This window comes from Quercus robur, chromosome 2, assembly GCF_932294415.1.
Source record: "Quercus robur chromosome 2, dhQueRobu3.1, whole genome shotgun sequence".
Classification (NCBI taxonomy): Eukaryota; Viridiplantae; Streptophyta; class Magnoliopsida; order Fagales; family Fagaceae; genus Quercus; species Quercus robur.
The window spans coordinates 95885749-95905287 of record NC_065535.1 but is presented as its reverse complement, the minus strand read 5'-3'; the positions used below and the strand labels follow the sequence as shown (position 1 = coordinate 95905287).

Below are 19539 nucleotides of genomic sequence, written 5' to 3'. Positions count from 1 at the left end.
CCATCGAAGTTTAAGATGCCTTCTCTGGATTCGTACGACGGAACACGAGACCCGTTCGATCACATTGCTACCTTCAAGACCACCATGCATCTTCAAGGGGTTCCTGACGAAATAATGTGCAGAGCATTCCCTACTACCCTCAAGGGCCCAGCATGGGTTTGGTTCAGTAAAATACCCCCGAATTCGGTGAGTTCTTTTGAAGAGTTGAGCAAATTGTTTGTTAACAACTTCATAGGAGGACAAAGACATAAGCGTTCCTCGTCCAGCCTATTGACCATAGAGCAGGGAGAGAACGAGAGTTTACGGTCGTTCATCACCCATTTCAACAGAGAGGCCCTGAGTGTGGACGAAGCAGATGACAAGCTCTTGTTGGCAGCTTTCCATAATGGGGTGAATTCGGATCTGTTCATTCATAAACTCTATGAAAAAGAGCCCCAGTCTATGGCAGAACTTGTCCATTCGGCACAAAATTTTATGAATGCGGAAGACGCAATCATTGCTAAGAAGAGGAAGAGGTCTGAGAGAGTAGACGCAAATCCCAGTCGCCACTTAGAGCAGGGCCCTCGTCCAAAGAAGGGATGCACAGAAGATTGGAAAGACCGAGACATTAAGAAGTCGGGCTCTTCAGCACGGAATCAACAGTATACCTCTTTGAACGTCCCACTTGAGCAAGTCCTAATACAGATCAAGGATGATCCTTCCTTGAAGTGGCCGGAGAAAATGAGGGGAGATCCCAATAAACGCAATCGGAACAAGTATTGTCGCTTCCATAGGGATCATGGTCACGATACAGATGAGTGTTTCGATTTATAGCAGCAAATCGAAAATCTCATAAGGCAAGGGAAGTTGAAGAATTTCCTTGGACGAGATAACAGGGACGAAAAAATGAAAGGAAAAATGGAAGAATCATCACGGCCGCCACTCGGAGAAATAAGAGTCATTATAGGGGGAAGTTCGACGGGCCAGTCATCCAAGTCCAAGAAAGCATATTTGAAGGTAGTGCAGAGTGTCCAGCTTTCTGGACGATCACCAAGAGCAAGGACCACGGACAAAGCAGCGATCACTTTCACGGACGAAGACGCTGAGAGAATTTATCACCCGCATGATGATGCTCTCGTCATCACCTTAATGATTGCTGACTACACAACTAGAAGGGTGCTTGTAGACAACGGAAGCTCGGCGGACATTTTGTATTATCCAGCTTTTCAACAAATGAGGCTAGGACGAGACCGGCTCCGTCCAGTGAACTCCCCCCTAGTAGGTTTTGGTGGCATGAAGGTACAACCCGTGGGTACCATTTCCTTGTCAGTGGTAGTGGGGGCATATCCACGACAAGTCACCAAGGATGTGAACTTCCTTGTGGTAGACTGTTCGTCCTCCTATAACGCCATAATTGGACGACCAACTTTGAATAGTTGGAAGGCCGTTACCTCCACTTACCACTTATCAGTTAAGTTTCCAACAGAACACGGAGTAGGGCAGGTGCAAGGGGATCAACTGGCAGCAAGAGAATGTTACTTGGCCATGCTGGCCATGGACGAGCAAATTCAAACCATGAATATTGAGGAAAGGAGGATGGTAGCTGAGCCTACCGAAGCATTAGAAGACATTTCCCTGGACGAAGAGAATCCTGAGAAGTGTACCAGGGTTGGGGCAGATCTAGAAGAGAAGATTAAGGAGGGCCTCGTCCACTTTTTGAAGAAAAATATTGATGTGTTCGCATGGAGTCATGAGGACATGCCGGGTATAGACCCTAGTGTCATTACCTACCGTCTAAATGTATGCCCTTCCTCCAAGCCAGTGCGGCAAAAGAAGAGGGTGTTTGCCCCTGAGAAAAATGATGCTATCAAAGACGAAGTTCAAAAACTGATGGGGGCGAGGTTTATCTGGGAAGTGTACTACCCAGATTGGTTGGCAAATGTTGTAATGGTCAAGAAGGCAAATGGTAAGTGGAGAATGTGCGTGGATTTTACCGACTTGAACAAGGCTTGCCCAAAGGATAGTTATCCGCTACCACGCATTGATCAATTGGTGGATTCAACTGCGGGCCACAAGTTGCTTAGTTTCATGGATGCTTTTTCAGGATACAATCAAATAAGGATGGATGAGGCGGATCAGGAGAAAACATCCTTTGTCACAAGTCAAGGCTTGTTCTGTTATAAGGTGATGCCGTTCGGCTTAAAGAATGCAGGAGCCACATATCAGAGATTGGTCAACCACATGTTTCGACAGCAGATTGGGCGGAATGTGGAAGTCTATGTGGACGACATGCTGGTAAAGAGCCAGGACGAAGGAAGGCATCTGGACGACCTGCAGGAGACATTTGACACGCTGAGACAGTATCACATGAAGCTGAATCCTAGTAAATGTGCTTTTGGAGTACCATCAGGGAAATTCCTTGGCTTTATGGTCTCTCATAGGGGGATTGAAGCGAATCCTGATAAAATTAAAGCAATACTAGACATGAAGCCTCCGCAGAATACAAAGGAGATCCAATCTCTTACTGGACGAGTCGCTGCATTAAACAGGTTTGTCTCTAAAGCCACTGACAAATGTTTGCCATTTTTTAAAGTTCTTAGAAAAGCATTCGAATGGATCGACGAGTGTCAGAAAACTTTTGAGGATCTGAAGGCATACTTGACCAAGTCTCCATTGTTGAGTCCGTCAGTAGTGGGAGAGGAATTATACTTGTATTTGGCGGTAACCCCGTATGCCGTAAGTTCAGCACTGATAAGGGAAGAAGGTAAAGTGCAAAGACCCGTGTACTATACGAGTAAGGCATTGAGGGGAGCGGAAGGACGATATCCACAGATGGAGAAGTTAGCCTTCGCATTGATCACTGCTTCCAGGAAGCTAAGGCACTATTTCCAGGCACATGTCATTAATGTCATGACGGATCATCCACTTAAGAAGGCGATGAACAGACTGGAGGCAGCTGGACGATTGGTTCAGTGGGCCATCGAGCTCAGCGAATTTGACATCAGATATCAACCAAGGCATGCTATAAAAGCTCAAGCATTAGCAGATTTCATTGCAGAATTTACCCCAAGTCATGAAGAGACAGAAGACAATGATAGATGGGTCGTCTATGTGGATGGATCATCCACAAAGTATGTAGGTGGGATTGGTGTGGTTTTACAGTCCCCAGAAGGAGACAAATTGAGGCACAAGGTTCGTCTACAGTACCAAGCGACTAACAATGAAGTCGAATATGAAGCCCTTCTCAAAGGGCTAGAATTGGCTAAGTCTGTGGAAGCCAAGTCTATACTCGTCCTGGGTGATTCTCAGTTGGTCATGGGGCAAGTAAATGGAATGTATGAAGCAAAAGAGGAACGGATGAGGAAATACCTTAGTCGAGTGATGCGCCTAATGAAGAAATTTGAAAAAGCTGAATTCGTCCAAATCCCAAGGGAGGAAAACATGGAAGCTGATACTATAGCGAAAGAAGCCTCGGCAAGTGAATTTATGGACGAATATGACCAAATTCAGTACATGCCAAGCATAGATATTCCAGAAGTACAACAGGTGGAAAATAGAGGAAACTGGATGACCCCGATTATATCATACCTGAAAGACGGACAGCTACCAGAAGAAAAAGATGAAGCAAGGAAGCTGAGGGTGAGATCGGCTAGATATCTACTTTTGAACGAAGTGTTATACAAGAGGGGCTTTTCTCAACCTTATCTTAGGTGCTTGGCTCCAGACGAAGCAAACTACGTACTGAGGGAAGTTCATGAAGGAGCATGTGGCAATCACTCCGGAGCCAGGTCCCTTGTCTCCAAGGTCGTCCGTGCAGGGTATTATTGGCCAAATATGCAAGCTGATGCCAAAGCATATGTCAAGGTCTGCGACCAATGTCAACGATTTAGCAACGTCCCCAGACAACCATCAGAGTACCTCACCCCGATGATGGCACCGTGGCCCTTTGCACAATGGGGACTAGACATTTTGGGTCCTTTTCCTCAGGGCATAAGGCAGATGAAATTTCTGGTTGTGGGCATTGATTACTTCACAAAATGGGTGGAAGCTGAACCGCTGGCGACGATCACACAACAAAATGTTAAGCATTTCGTGTGGTAGAATATTGTATGCAGATTCGGAGTGCCCAAGGTATTGGTATCTGATAACGAACGACAGTTTGACAATGCACTCTTTAGGGACTTCTGCGCACACTTTGGAATACAAAATCACTATTCCTCACCCGCTCATCCCCAAGCAAATGGTCAAGCTGAAGTGGCAAACCGATCCTTGTTGAAAATCATCAAGACCCGGCTTGAGGGGGCAAAGGGGGTATGGCCAGAGGAGTTACCTGGTGTTCTAGGGGCCTACAGGACGACGGTGAGAACCCCTACGGGGGAAACTCCTTTCAAGCTAACTTATGGAAGCGAAGCAGTCATACCGGCGGAAGTACATATGGCCAATCACAGGGTGGTGATGTATAAAGATAAGGACAATGAGGAGCAGCTCCGTTTGAACCTTGATCTGGTAGACGAGGTAAGGGCAGACGCAGAATACAGAACAGCAAAGTACAAGAACCTCATGGCTAGGCAATATGACGCAATGGTGAAGCCTAGGCGTTTCAACATAGGAGATCTCGTCCTAAGAAAGGTCTCTTTGGCAACCAAGAACCCAGCACATGGGAAATTGGGCCCGAATTGGGAAGGACCCTACAGAGTTATCAACTGTAAAAGGCAAGGATCCTACTACTTGGAGGCCCTGGACGGGAGGAAACTGGAGCACCCTTGGAACGTGGAGCACTTGAGGAGGTACTATCAGTAAAAGTCAGCCTAGACGGAAGTATGGCCACAGACGAGGCTGGACCTTGCCTGAAGACTTATTCTAATATTTAATGTTGTGCTATTAACTACTATTTCGCTATTTATATTTAGTGTGTTGTGGACGAAGTTAAGGCTTTACTATTTATGTTGTGTTTATGGACGAACTTATGGAGCTTGTACTTAATAAAAAATGCATAAATATATGTATATGCCTTACCTAAAAACAATGTTTATGTTATGTACAAGGTATTGTGCAAATTTCTAAGTCTCCAAGTTATTTTCATTCCAATTAACTCACCACAAGGCTGAAAAGCCCAAGATGAGTAAAATCTCCGGACGTGGGGATTTAACTTCGACAAACAAGGGAAATGTATGCATGCCCAAGTGTAGACGAGAAAATTTTCCCTAAAATGGTACGTCCACAGAACATCCGTCTCTGAAGTAGACGGGATGAAAGATAGTACGTCCACAACACGGACGAACAATAATACGTCCACAAAGCTCAACTGAAACGTGAGATTTACACGTCCACACATGGACGAATACATGCAAGGACGATGTTCTGGTTAATTAACCAAGAACGTTCCAGAGCAATTAAGCTCAAGGACGAATGCAAAGTCTAGAAAAAAATATCAAAAAAGAGGCGAAGTCTCAAGACGGGTGATGTTGACATCTGGGATTTCTCCAAGACGAGTATAAAGTTACAAGCATTTCATAAGATCTTCATAGACGAGAAGAAATTATAAAGCAAGCATAACTTTCGTCCTTGATATAACAAAAACAGAAAAACACAAGTGTTTAAAGGGAGGACGACCAACGTCCAAACACCCTTAAGTTACATGATAACTCGTCCATAAACTAAGGACGAGATAAATAAAAAGTTACATCAAGTCTTAAAATTATAAAGAGGCATCAGGCTGGTAGGGCATCTTTGTTCTGCTCGTCCTGAAGTGGCTGGGTTGTAGCATCATCCTCCACATTAACGTCTTCTGAGCTCGTCTGGAGGAGGGAGCTGGTAGGAGCACCACTGAGATTGAGCTTAATAGAGCTGAAGTCAATGTTGGGGAAGTTCTCGACGGCGTCCATCCTGAAGTCCTCAAACCCAGCCGCATAGTTAGTATCCAGCAGATCAGTGAACTGCTTGGACGCCTTGAACTCTGCAACTGCGTCTTCCTTGGCCTTCTTGAGAAGATCACTCAGCTCGTCATTCTTCTTTTGCAAGTGATCAAGACGAGTTTCCTTCTCCACAACATCAGTCTTCATCTCTTGAATTTGATTTCGCAGCTCCTTTGCCCCTTCGTTGGCTTTAGCAGCTGCCTCAGCCCAACGCTTGCTCTCGTCCTTTACTTCCTTGATTCTCCTCTCTAACAAGATCCTCGTCTTGTCAAGATCAGTTGCTTGCCTGAACGCAGCAATGAACTTGGACATGGCCTGAATAATGGTTTGGTTAGGAAGCTTATCAAAGAGGAAGAAAAAATATATATATATAAATAAATAAAAAATATATAACATACATTCCTTGAAAAGATCATGAACCCCAGAATGCTCGAAGTCCTTCAAAGACATGTTGTAACAGGCAGACACGTCCTTATCAGTCACAGCCATCTTAAATCTTTCCCAAGCCAAATCCTCGTTCCCAATGAGGTATTGAGGTGCTTGGGGAGAAGGCTGAGACGTGGACGGCGTCTTGACTATGGACGGGATTTGCATGGGTGAATCTTTGGGCTCAGAATCTAGGATTTGGACGTCTTCAGGCTCATGAACAGTAGGCGCCGGTTGAACGTCTTTGGGCTTGGACGACCTATGTTTGACCTTTTTCTCCCTGCGCCTGCTGGGAAGATTGCCCAGGTCAACTCCCAGTGATAAGTTTTTTCTTTTCTCACCTACGGATGGGTGAGACTGAGGTGCGTCCTGCCCAGTGGCAGCAGCCTCGTTCACAACTTCTTTACCCTTATTTTCCTTCATTGTAGCTATTCCTAAAAAAAGAAGGGGTGTTAAAAATAACAAGTAAAAAAAAAGAGGAAGAAAAAAGGGAAACAATTATGCTGACTTACGTCTACGAATGGTGAGCTCGTGTGCAAGGGCTTCACTGGACGGGTTGGGACCTAAACCCCAAGTGGCAAGACGATGGAGGGTTACCAAAGAATGGAAAGCCCTATCCGTGTATAGACGAACCTTTTGGATTCTTTCTATATGAAACCTGTCCAGATGAGGTCGTCCAGCACCAAAAAAAAAAAAAAAAAAAAATCTTTAGCCGTCTACAAAGATAAATACAATACAGTAAAATGACAAACACAAGCATACCTTCAGGACGAAGGTTCCCTAACTCTCCTGTGTAGGGAGGAAACGGGTCTTGAGAAACCTCGTGTGGGTGTCCAGCCCAGAAACCTGAGACGAAGAAGAACTCCGTCTTCCAGTTCCTATCTGAGGAAACTACGGACTTAATCAATCTATAATCTTTCCCTCTGGCTGTGAATTGATAAAAGCCAAGGGACTGATTGATCTCAGAAGGCTTGTAACAGTAGAGGAACTCGTCCACAGTCAGAGGACGGTTCCCCTCAAAGACCTCCCTCCATAAAACTTGCATGGAGACTACTAACCTCCACGCATTGGGGTTAAGCTGACAAACACCTATACCTAACCTAGCGAGTAACTCTCTGGCAAAAGCATTTAAAGGTAACCTAAGTCCACCTAAAAGATAGGCTTCGTAAATACCTATCCCAAAACGAGGTTGACAACACCACTCCCCACGAACTGCTAACCTAGGATTAAGGTCGTCTGGGATTTGGTACCACTTCTTAAGCAAAACTAACTTCCTATCGTCCGTCTTGGACTCTACTCCTATGGCACAGCTATACACTACCTCAACCTCGTCCTGAACTGTGGACGAGGGGGCACTTGTGCCTGCCTGGGATCCAGACTCACTCCTCGTCTTGAGTCCTTGGAGAACTTCTAAGGGTACCCCAGGGACGCCGGACACATACTCGTCCTTGGTGTTCCCTTCACTGCTAGTACTATTACTGTTATCACTAGAGCCACTAAAACTACTTTGGTCATGATACTCGTCTATGGCTTTGCCTAAACTATTGCTAGACGAGGAAAGAACGGTCTCAGACATTGTAGAAAACTTAAAATCTGAGAACGAGGAGTAAAGAAATACCTGAAATCTAGACGAGGGAACTAAGGACGAGATGATGCTTCTAGACGAGGATCTAAGACGAGGATGCTCAGGGAGGGAAATCTCAGCAATGTGAAGGGCACTGGAGGAATTCAACTATTTATAAGCTGAAAACTTTGGGATGCGAAACGACGCAGCCAACCAAAGTACGCCACGTGGCATAGATCTCGAAAATTGAACCAAGTGCATCAGTTCATCAGTCAGATTTTGACACGTGGCATACAGTACACATTTTTGAAAATCCCCCAAATTATCCTTAAGATGACACATATGGACGAGGGGGCAACTGATGGTGTCTAAAAAAAGCCAACTCCTTACTCGTCCATAAACGTCATCCATGAGAGTTTTACACAAGCCACATTACTGTCGTCCAGAGAGACCTCTGGACGACATGTACTAACTGGTGTACTATCCCTCGTCCAGGAAGCACTTAGGACGAGGGCAAGGCAATTTCGACAAAGATAACCGTTATAACGGTTATCAAATTGTACGCTCCGGACTCCGTAAAATTGGGGGAGGTTATCCAACAGATAACCGCTCCCTAAACCTATAAAAAGAGATGAGTCTCCGACAAAAAAAGGCAGAGTATTTCTTCTTTACAAACAATATTTTTCCATTAAGAGGAGAGTTACTAACTTCATCATCGGAGGAGTTTTGACCGGCCAACCCCGGTCTCTTCTGACCTTCTATTTCTTATCTTTCAGGCCCTCAACATCACCGTAATTCGTGCTGTTCAACTAACTGATTCCTTGATCACTATCATCTTCTAATTACAAATTTTAAAAAAAAAAAAGAAAAAAAAAAGCAAAATAGCGTCATTTCAGTGGGTCTAATGGCAGTTACTAACAGAAATGTAATGGAGCCCTACATTGACAAAAATTGAAAGTTAGATGACTGAATTGATAAAACTAAAAGTTAGAGGACTGAAATGAAAAAAAGGTGAAAGTTAGAGGGTCAGTTTTGCATTTTTTCCTTATATTTTTTGGCACGTCAACTTGTAAACTCTAAGAGCATTCCAATCAAGGGTGTCAAATGCCAAATGTTTGGCATTTGACACCCCAAACTCTAAAAAATCACTTCCATCAAGCATTGTAAATGCCATAATTTTTTGCATTGATGAACAGTGCAATCTCAAATTTGAGACCGCACTATTCACCAATTGTAAAAGTTATATTATTTTTTTATTTCTTGGGGCCCGCTTTCTTTTCTTCTTATTATTTTTTTCTTTCTCCTTTCCTTGTCTTTCTTCCATCTCTCATTCTTGCTCGGAGAGCCTCCAACCACTTCTTTGCTCTTTCTCTCCCTTTCCCACTACTTGACGTTCTGCCTCCCTCTCTAACGAAACCCTTACACTAAAAATAAATGACATAAAGTTGCAGAAAAAGATAAAAGATTAGAAGAAAAAAAAATTATTGTTAACGAACACTTTATGATTGCCGTTAACACAACTTTTATTAAAATGGGTAGTGTTTATTCTACGGCTCAATTGCATACATTCTTACACACACTTAAAATTCTAAGTTGAAGAATGTGTGTAATAGGGTATCGTGAGGATGTACTGTGAGGTTTTGCAGCTTTTTCTTTCTGTATTGTATTGTGTTGGAAATTTGGAATATTGTAATTCTCTCTGTCTAATTGAATCAGTTTTATTGGGTATATACCGTACGTGTCATTTGAATATGCTTGTGAATATTAACAGGTTTTGTCTTGAGTCTTAACTGTATGTAATGTCAACTGTCCACATAAGGAAAATAAAGAGAGAGACCGTGTGGAGTTGTTAACTTGTAATAAAATATGTATGTGTTCTAAATTATGAGAGGGCCAAAAAGAATAATATATAAGACTGTGTCTGTAACCAACCAACTACCCTTGCTCTAGATTCTCAAAAAAAAAAAAAAAAAAAAAAAACTACCCTTGCTCCGCTCAAATTCTATTCTGGGCACTCACTCTCTCTCCTGTGCTTGAAAGAGAGACCTAGGTTTCAAAGGCACTCCAACTTGCTTAATATAACAAGTGAAAAAAAGGAATCCAGTGCGTGATTATGCAAAGTGGGCCGAAGAGGCTATTTTACTTTTTGTTTGTTTTTTTGAGAGATAGGCTAATTTTTCTCCCTACGAAATATCCAACAAAAAAGGTAGGGCAGCTTCACTGCATAGGTCACAGCTTGTTTAAACCACTACTAATTTCCACATAGGACTCATTCCATGACGGCCTAAATATCAGCATAACCATTTGCCTCTCGAAAAATGATTAGTAGCACCAATCATAGACATCATTCTTCTAAAAAATGAATCATAGACATCATGAGATCAAGGGCCTAATAAACTACACTCGTCTGACGGTGTGAGCGATGTCGTTAGAGAGCAAGACAACTCAAATAAGCAATGAGACATTAAATGCTCAATCCCATATTAATGCTCTCATAACAATATTTTATCCCCCAAAAAGACATGCTCTCATAATAATAGTTTAGCTTTGATGTCAAGAAAATTATAGCTTAACTGGTCTAAAGTTCAAATTTTCTCTCCTTACTGTAATTATCAAATTGTAAATAATAATAATAGTAGTAGTTTAGCTTCTCTCAATATATGAATTCTTAATAAAGAATATCTTGGCGTAAGGAAGAAGAAAATATATATTTTTTAATATATAAATATAATGGAGTTTGTGGGTAATTGGAGAAAAAAGAAAGAAAGAAATGTTTTTTTTTTTTTTTTGGGAGTTAAATTACTATTTTAGTCTCTAACGTTTATATTATGTGTCAATATAACATGTCAAATGCATTAGTTTAATTCCTAATCTTTTGATACTATATCAAAAAGGTCTCTACCATGATGGATGGAAAAGATTAATATTGACTAATAGTGATTAAAATATTATTTTTATGCTAAGTAAATTGTCACATGGCTCCCATTTGCTTTAGCAAAAATGAGAAGTAAAATGCGTGGAAGTGGTTCAACTGTTTTTATTATTATTATTATTATTATTTATTTATTTAACATCTAAGGAGGTTGTGACAAAGTATGTATTAAAGGGTGTGTTCCTAAAAGAAATCGCGGTTGGTCAGCTTCATGACTGCTTAATTTAAAATTTCACTTTTCACGTATCTCTTATAATTGCCGTACAAAATTATACAAAAAAGATTAAGTTAATTATAAAGTAAACTCAGCGAAGTATCTGCATGGAGAAAGCGAGAGAATTTAGAGGGTGTTTTGATCCAACATTGTTTTTGTCTTGTTAAGAAGAATGAAAACAGGCAGAGCAGTCAGCAGCTAGAGAGTTGATCATGCTTTCATTTTTTATCAATAATTTTATCTGCATTGAAGACACTTCCTATGAGCAGTAACATTGTCTTAGTCCTATCAGCAACACTATTAAATAATGACAAATTAAAAACTGAGTAGTGTGCTGCATGCCCAACATTGTCTTGAACCAAATAACTCTAGTCTCTATATATAAACCCCATTTCTTTCTCGCTAAACTCAATAGTCCATTCCTTACTCCCATTTTCATTTTCTCCCCCCTCAAAAGGGCCTTGCAATTATTGACTAATCATAGTTACCTAGGGATCAAGGGCCTAATAAATTACACTCGTGGGAATGAATGTTGTTAGAGAGCAAGACAACTCAAATAAGGAATAAGACATTTAATACTCAATCCCTACCATATTAATGCTCTCATAAGAATAGCTTAGGGGGTGTTTGGTTTAGCAATTTTCATAACTTATATCTCAGTTTCCATAACTTATAACTCAAAAATGGTGGGACCTATAGTAAAAAAGTTGTTTGGGAAGTCCATAACTCTATTTTCATCACTCAATTCTCTGATTTTTGAGTTATGAGTTATGGAAACTGAAAACACATTTTGGCTGTTTTCAGTTTCCATAACTCATAACTCAATGACAATATTGTAATTAAACACACATAGGGGACTCACAAACAGTACTCAGCCGCACCTTTTGACCTTTGACTTTTTTTTTTTCCTTTCTTCTCTGGGTTGGCTGTTTGGTTTTTTTTTTTTCTTCTTCTTCTTTTTTTTTTTCTCCTAGGTTGGCTGTTCGATCTGTTCTGGTTCTTTTTTTTTTTTTTTCATTAGGTTCGGTGAGTTTGGATACTGAAGAAAAAAAAGAAAAGAAAAGAAAAAGCTGCACCGGTGACAAGTATGGGACCCATAAATAGTGTGAAAAATATTAAGTGATGGTGCCAAACAAACATGGTATTTTAGAGTGATATAAGTGATGAGTGAGGAGTGATGAGTGACGAGTGACGGAAATTGAGTGAAAAAAAAAAAAAAAAAAAACCAAACAAGGCCTTTGCTTCAATGTCAAGAGTTTTGAAGTTCAATTAATTTGCAATTTTTAATATTTCTAACATCTAGTTTTTAAAACTTTTCATTATAATTATCAAATTAAAAAGAAAAGAAAAAAAATAGCTTAGTTTCTCTCTATATAAATGCTCAATAAAGAATACCTTAGCTTAAGGAGAAATCAAAGATTTTTAAACATATATATTACCTGTAGGAGAAGGAAAGGGGAAGGAAAGCATTTTGGTTTCTAACATTTACACTATATATCAGTTTAGTCTTTTTAACCTTTTGGTATTGTGTCAAAATGGCCCACACCATTAAGTGATAAATGGAAAATGTTAGTATGACTAATGGTGATATTAAAATATTATTTTTTATGCCAATAAGATGCCATGAGAGCTCCATTTACTTTAGCAAGCAAAGTACTGCTACAAGTATCATAAGTTTTACTATATTGAGTTTAGAAACTGACGTATCATCAATCACAAAGAGATAATTAAAAATTTGAAATATTCATTTATGAGGTAGTTGAAGTTCACCAATCAAATTCATTATCATATCAATTTATAAATATTATGTAGTACCTATAATATTTTCCTAGCAAAAAAAATGAGGAGTAGAATGAAAATGAAAGGTTGGAATTTTTAAAACTTTTGCTCTAGAAATGAGAATTTGAAAAACGCATTCTAGACCAAATGAAAATTTTAAATTCTCAATTGTCCAACCAAGCACCTTAATATTTTTTTCAAAATGCATTTTTATGCCTAGAAATCCATGAAAATGCATTATTATTATTATTATTTTTTTGATAAGAAGACTAAAAACTTTTATTACGTAGAGGATAAGTACATAGCATCTTAGAGTATTAAAGATTCAATTATTGGTGGACTTTCCTCCAACCAAGTTACAAAACCATGGATACCCTTTGCATGTTGTGCCAAGGCATGTGCGGATTTGTTTCCTTGCCGCCTCACATGTTGGACTTTGACGCGTCTAAACTCATGCAACTTTTGCTGGATGCTCTCAAGGACATCAATCACTGTAGCTGGTGGAATGGTGGAGCCCGACAGAGCAGTGAAAATCACGTGGGAATCAGTTTCAACGACAACTTCTTGTACGCCAACATCCCATGCAAACGAAACCGCCACGTCCATCGCCTTTGATTCAGCCTCCAAGGGACCCAACGGCAAGTGCAGATGCTGACTAAGAGCTGCGATGACCGTTCCTGCTTGGTCTCGAATCGCAGTACCGATGCCCACAGTGCCGAGATTCTTGAAGATGGCTGCATCGGTGTTCACCTTGAACCGCGGATTTGAAGGAGGAACCCAGCGAGTGTCTGATGGATCCGTGGAATGAGGACATGCGAAGTGGGTCACCTGGAAATCCTCCATTACAGTGCGAGCTTTGTGTAGGATTTCATTTGATGACTGCCGTGGGGAGCCATGCTGTGCTCTGTTCCGGTTGTACCACATGCACCATGCAATAGTTATAATGAGTTCAAGTACGTCTTGGCCCACATGTTGCCTGAAGATGAGGTACCAAACCAAGTCGATGAAGTCACGATAGTGTACACCCATATTATCGAAAGGAATACTGGTGGCAGCCAGTGGCGACTCCAGGAATTTTATCCAGGGTATTCCTATTTTACTTTGAAAAAATTTCAGGTTATTTCAGTTTATTTCGAGTGTTTTGGGACGTTTCGGTAAATACCGGCCGAAATTCAAAATTTGGCTGGTATGAAGATTGTGCTTTAAAAAAAAAAAATGTTCTTAAAACCAAAACAAATTTGCATTTTGTACATCCAAAAACCTCAAGAGGAAAAAAAAATGAAAAGAAAATAAATGAACAAAGGTTACTTATAATAAACTATAAGTTCGTTTGAAATATTAATAAAATTATTAATTATTGTTGTTTAATTATTTTATTAATTTATTTGTCTTTTATAAACTATAATTTGTTATATTATTATTTTATTAATTAAAAATTATTAATTATAAAATTATTAATTATTATTTAACCTAACATAATTTAATTTATTTGTCTTTTATAATGTATTGGGTAATTATACAGCTTTAATTATTGTTGTTTAGCGTAACAATAAACTATATTACTTTAATTTATTTGTCATTAATTATACTACTTTAATTTATTATATTATTTAGCCCCTTGTACACATTACCCTAAAAAAACCTAACATTACACATTTCATATGCAGCAGCACAATAATTAAAATAGTGTCATGTACAACATATTACATAGCTTTAATTATTGTGCTCCTGACCCCATGTGTGATGTGCCCATCAGCCCATCTATCCTTACCCCACTCAATGGACAAGCATAAGCCTTATTGCCTGATGCCCAATCACAATTGCCTGCCAATTAGAAAATTTCGCAATATTCACAAATCACAATATTCACTAAAACTAAAAGACAATTAATATTACACCAACACAGAACACACACTGACCAACACAGCACCAACGGATAAAATAAACACTAAAGCCAAATTCAAAAAGACAGAACAGGTAAAAGCAAAATATAAATAAAGACAAACAATGATCCATTTGGCCATCCAATTAGAGAGAGGAGAGATTCATTTGGCCAGCCAAATAGCCAATCAGAGAGAGAGAGAGAGAGTTACTGAGTTAATTTAAATAAAGACCAAAGAGAGAGAGACGCTTATTATTTTAGAAAATCACACTCAGTGAGAAAAAGAGAGAGAGATTGAGAAACTGAGAGAGAAAAAGAGAGAGAAATTAGAAATACCTTGAGGGAGCTGAAGCTCAGGGAGGGTCCGCCGGTCCGGAGGGATCTGCGATCTGCTAGCACCGAGCTACGGCGACGACGACTGCGACTGCGATCTGCTAGCACCGAGCAGAGCGATCTGCGACTGGCGACTGCGATTGTGATCTACGGTCGATCTGCGATTTGCGATGAGGGGCGAGCTACGGCGACGACGACGAGGCACGAGCTACGGCGATGACGACGAGGAGCGAGCTACGACGACCGAGGAGCGAGTATTGGGGTTTTTTGGTTTGGTTTTGCCGTTTCGGTACAGAGGCTCTGTATTGGGTTTTTTTTTTTTTTGATAAACACAGTATTTCTTTTGGTTTGTTTTGCTTTTGCTCTGTATTGTATAGACTATATCGTGTATTGGGGATTGGTTTTTTCTGCAGCGACGTGACCGGGGGTACGGTGGGTAAGTTTGATGTCTGATTCTGTGTTGGTTTTTTTTTTTTTTTTTTTTTTTTTTTTGAGAATCTGTGGGTCGGTTTGCTCTGTTGGGCTCGCCGTGGGCTTGGCTTACCATGGGCTTGGTTCTGTTTCAAATTTTTTTTGTTTTCAGATTTTAGTTCAATTTTTTTTTTGGGGCTTTTTTTTGCTTGAAAGTTGAACAGATAAATTTTGGCTTGGCTCTGTTACTTTTTTTTTTTTTTTTTTTTTTTTTTTTTTTTTTTCAGATTTTAGTTCCTTTTTTTTTTTTTTTGCTTGAAAGTTGAACAAATAATTTTTTTTTTAATCTGAGGGTGTTCCTAATTTTGTGTTGAGGGTGTTCCTAATTTAGCTTAAATATAATTTATTTTTTTTTTAAGTAAATTTTTTCAGGTCAGGGTGTTCCTGGGAACACCCTGACCTGTACGTGGCGCCGCCACTGGTGGCAGCCCAAACTTCTTGTGCATGTCTGCAGTCCCAAAAGAGATGCCCACTGGTCTCAGCAGTCAGGCCACATGCATCGCAAGTAGGGTCGTCGAGCACTCCGCGAGAGCAGAGGTTCGCCTTGGTGGGGAGAATATTCCGGCTTGCTCTCCAGGCGAAGGTTTTCAGCAAAACACAGCAAACCTGTACCGCGCACATGATGAAAATAGAGAGACTGTGGACTGTGGACTGTGTTAGTTGGGCCCAAAAGAATAATCATAGAATTGGTCTTACAGGCGTGGCTCAAGTTCTATTTTGGGTTCACAGAGGCAAAAATTTGCTTAAGACTGAAAATGAATTTGGTAAGGATTGGTCCCAAAGGGAGCTAATTCATGGATTCTGCAAAGTGGGCCGAAGTGGTTCAGAATTTTTTATCCCCACAAAATAGCCTAATACAAAAACAGTTGGTCAGTTTCGCAGCTTATTTTAAAAATTCACTTTTCACTTCACCTCTTATATAATTGCAGACAAAAATTACATTAAAAAAAAAAAAAAAAATTACTTGTGGATTCTAGTTAGATCAACTGGTGAAATCTCTAATATTTAAATAAAAGATTTAGAATTTATTAAAAACCGATTGATTTACACCAAAAATCGATTAGTATTTTGATCTGATGATAAAGAGTGCTATAGATTAAAATAGTTTTTAAAAAATTACCTTAACTAAAAGTAAACTCCACGAAGGATCTGAATAGAGCAGCTGGAGTTAATAATATTAACTAATGGTTGTCCATCACCTTTTCTGATCCATCCAGCACCTTTTTTTCTTTTTCTTTTTCTTTTTTTTTTCTTTTTTATTGAAGATTCCACCATGATCTCTACTTTGTTGCTGATCATTTCTTGATATATTTTTTTTATTAACAATAATATTTTTATTGTTTTGCAAAACATACTATTGACTTTTTTATTAATAAATTTCCTAGGAATTGAACGGTTTACGATTACCCGGCCCTCTTTTTGTTTCACAATTTTAATAAATTTTTATTAATTATTTCTTTATATTTTAATTATAACTTTTTTTTTAGTTATTGAGGAGTTTGAGAGCGAAATTTATTTTTTAAACTCTAAAGATCCGTTTGGGAACAATTTATTTAATTGAAATTGAAAATTTTTTGCTAAAAGTGTAGGAAAAAAAAAGTTAAAAGCTAGCTAAATAGTACAATAGGACCCATGAATAATACAAAAAATAATCTAAAATCTCAAATAAACTGTATAATTCATTACATCCCAAACAAAATCTTAATCTCAACCCATGAGTGCACTTACACAATACTCTCTATTGACTCCATGTGCTCGCAGTCTTGCTCCTACGACCAATAACATTAAATATTGATAATAATAAAGAGATTAAATTCATTAAAGATGTGGTTTATAAGTCCCTATTTCCACCCTTCAATAAAACATTGACCTGTCAAAATTTTACCTTACAGAGATTAAATTCCATAAGTACTTGGTGTAAACCTTTTGGTTTACTCCCTTTAATAAGTAAAAAATTGATATATGTATAAATCATGAGTTTTACGCAATAGTTTGTAGTATTAATAATAAGACTATCATATAATAATTTTAAAATAAAAAAAAATCTTAAAACAAATTGTAAAATTTAACATATTTATATATTTTTTTAATATATCAAATTCTATATTTATTAAATTTTATATAATTTAAATTTTTTAATAACCCTTCTGAAAAAATGTTTTTTACACCCATGGGCCCATCGTTACCAAATTCTTGCTTAATACATAAAACAAATTCTCTTCTTTCTCCTCCACTTCTCTGTGGGCCCATGGCACCCAATAGGAACTTAGAAATCATTATCACTCATGGACATTCCACGAGCTCCTGCCCTTACTTCTCTTAGCAGCTTTGTCCACACGTTGTCGGATAGTGGTTCGCCCTTACTGGCCTTTAGAAGTCTTCCACTTGGCAGTGGTCTTATTTATTTATTTATCTGTGTAAGTTGGATTATGTAAGTCCAAAAGAACTTTTATTCCTGATTTAAAAAAAAGTAAAATATTAATGGATGACTTCGGGATATTGGTGTAGGATATATTTTTAAAAGCTTTTTATAAGAAAAAAATTAATTAATTTTTTTAACAATTTTTTATATTTTCTACTAAAATAATGTTAAAATTTTTTTTAAATAATTTATTAACAATTTTCTTAGGCCGCATATCAATTAACATGACCCATAAAATAAAAAAGCACAAAAATAAAGAGCTTTTTGGGGGTGCCCAAGCACATGACCATTGAGGCCATTAAGTGGGAAAGACATATTTGAATCATGAAATCTACATTGAATCGAGGGAAAGAAAAAGTTAGAAGAACCAAAGAATCTTGTCATTTCCTTTATTTTTTTGATAATAGAGGAAAAACAAATGCAGACTCTTGACTTTTCAAAACTCAAAAAAAATTTCTCATAAAGAAGGCTTTTATTTTTGGTAAAATACATTTAATACTTAGGTTTGAGCTAGTGCAAGCAGTTCAAAAAAATTTAAACTGACAAATTTGGTCTTTAAATTATTACTCATTTATCCTTCTCTTCTCACACTAATTAGGAACCAAGTTGTATGATTAGTTTTGAAAACTCTTGGATCTGACTAGTATTAGCTCAAATATTAGGAATTTTTTTTTTTTGAGAATCACTCAAACATTAGGAGTTAACTCTATTTTACCTCTTAATTATTTATTTACTTTAGACAAACAAAGGAAAGATAAGCATATTAAAGAATAGATAATAGAGTTGGACCCTATACCCTTGGCATGCATAGGCTAACTATTAAGAAAAAAGTATTTCGTATTAAATGATACCACATTATTCGTATCAAAATTCAATAAATAAAAAACATGTGTACAAAAATAACTACCCACTAACATATTTCTTTCATTTGTCAATTAAGTAGTTATTTTTTTAAGTCATATCTCTTACTTAATTATTAAAATTTGATACCACTAATGTAATATTATTTGATATACTTCTCGACTATTAAACGAAATTGAGGAAATTCTTTCCTTCTTTCAAGCCCAAATATTATTGTTACCTGATGTATTTGTTTAATCCTTTTAGTTCAATAAAAGCAATCTGTTCACTCAAGTGGTTCGGAATAATTACAACAAAATAAAAGGTAATATTTTGATGATTCTATAAATACATATATCAAACAAAAATAAACTAATCTAACGAACAAAGAATATCATTGATTTTTTTTTTTTTTTTTTTTTTTAGAGACAACAACAATAAAAATCCTTGCAGTGGCTCGAGTGATGATGGGGTCAGCAGAATTAAAAAAATACACGAAAGATAAAATTCCAAATGCATATTATTTCTAGTTTTTACTACGTTTTTGTGAAGTCGAAATGAGAGTGAGATTCAAAGCTACTTCGCTCATTCCTAGAGAATATTTGATCTCAGACTCAAGACTTTAGTCACTTTATTATTTGTCCTTAAACAATGAATGAGGAAAGTCAATCGGTCATCCACCTCCACATTCCCTGCCAGAGTTGGGAATCCCAAGGGACATACCCACATCCCTGTGACTCCGTCAGTGCGGAAGAATTTCTCAATCAAGACTAGAAGAGTTG

The 19539-nt window shown here is 38.3% G+C and overlaps 2 protein-coding genes across 2 annotated transcripts; one reads left to right on the top strand and one right to left on the bottom strand.

Annotated features, from left to right (window-relative positions):
- The first annotated feature begins 897 nt into the window (after positions 1 to 897).
- Positions 898 to 4080, top strand: LOC126705991 (uncharacterized). The gene is made up of 4 exons (XM_050405234.1): positions 898 to 1713; positions 1798 to 2339; positions 2421 to 2528; positions 2580 to 4080. The coding sequence occupies exons 1-4, from the start codon at positions 898 to 900 to the stop codon at positions 4078 to 4080; spliced, it is 2967 nt and encodes a 988-aa protein (XP_050261191.1).
- A 9038-nt stretch (positions 4081 to 13118) lies between these two features.
- LOC126705982 (uncharacterized) lies at positions 13119 to 13838 on the bottom strand. Its single transcript, XM_050405224.1, has one exon. It carries the CDS (start codon positions 13836 to 13838, stop codon positions 13119 to 13121), a length of 720 nt encoding a protein of 239 aa, XP_050261181.1.
- Between the last annotated feature and the right edge of the window lie 5701 nt (positions 13839 to 19539).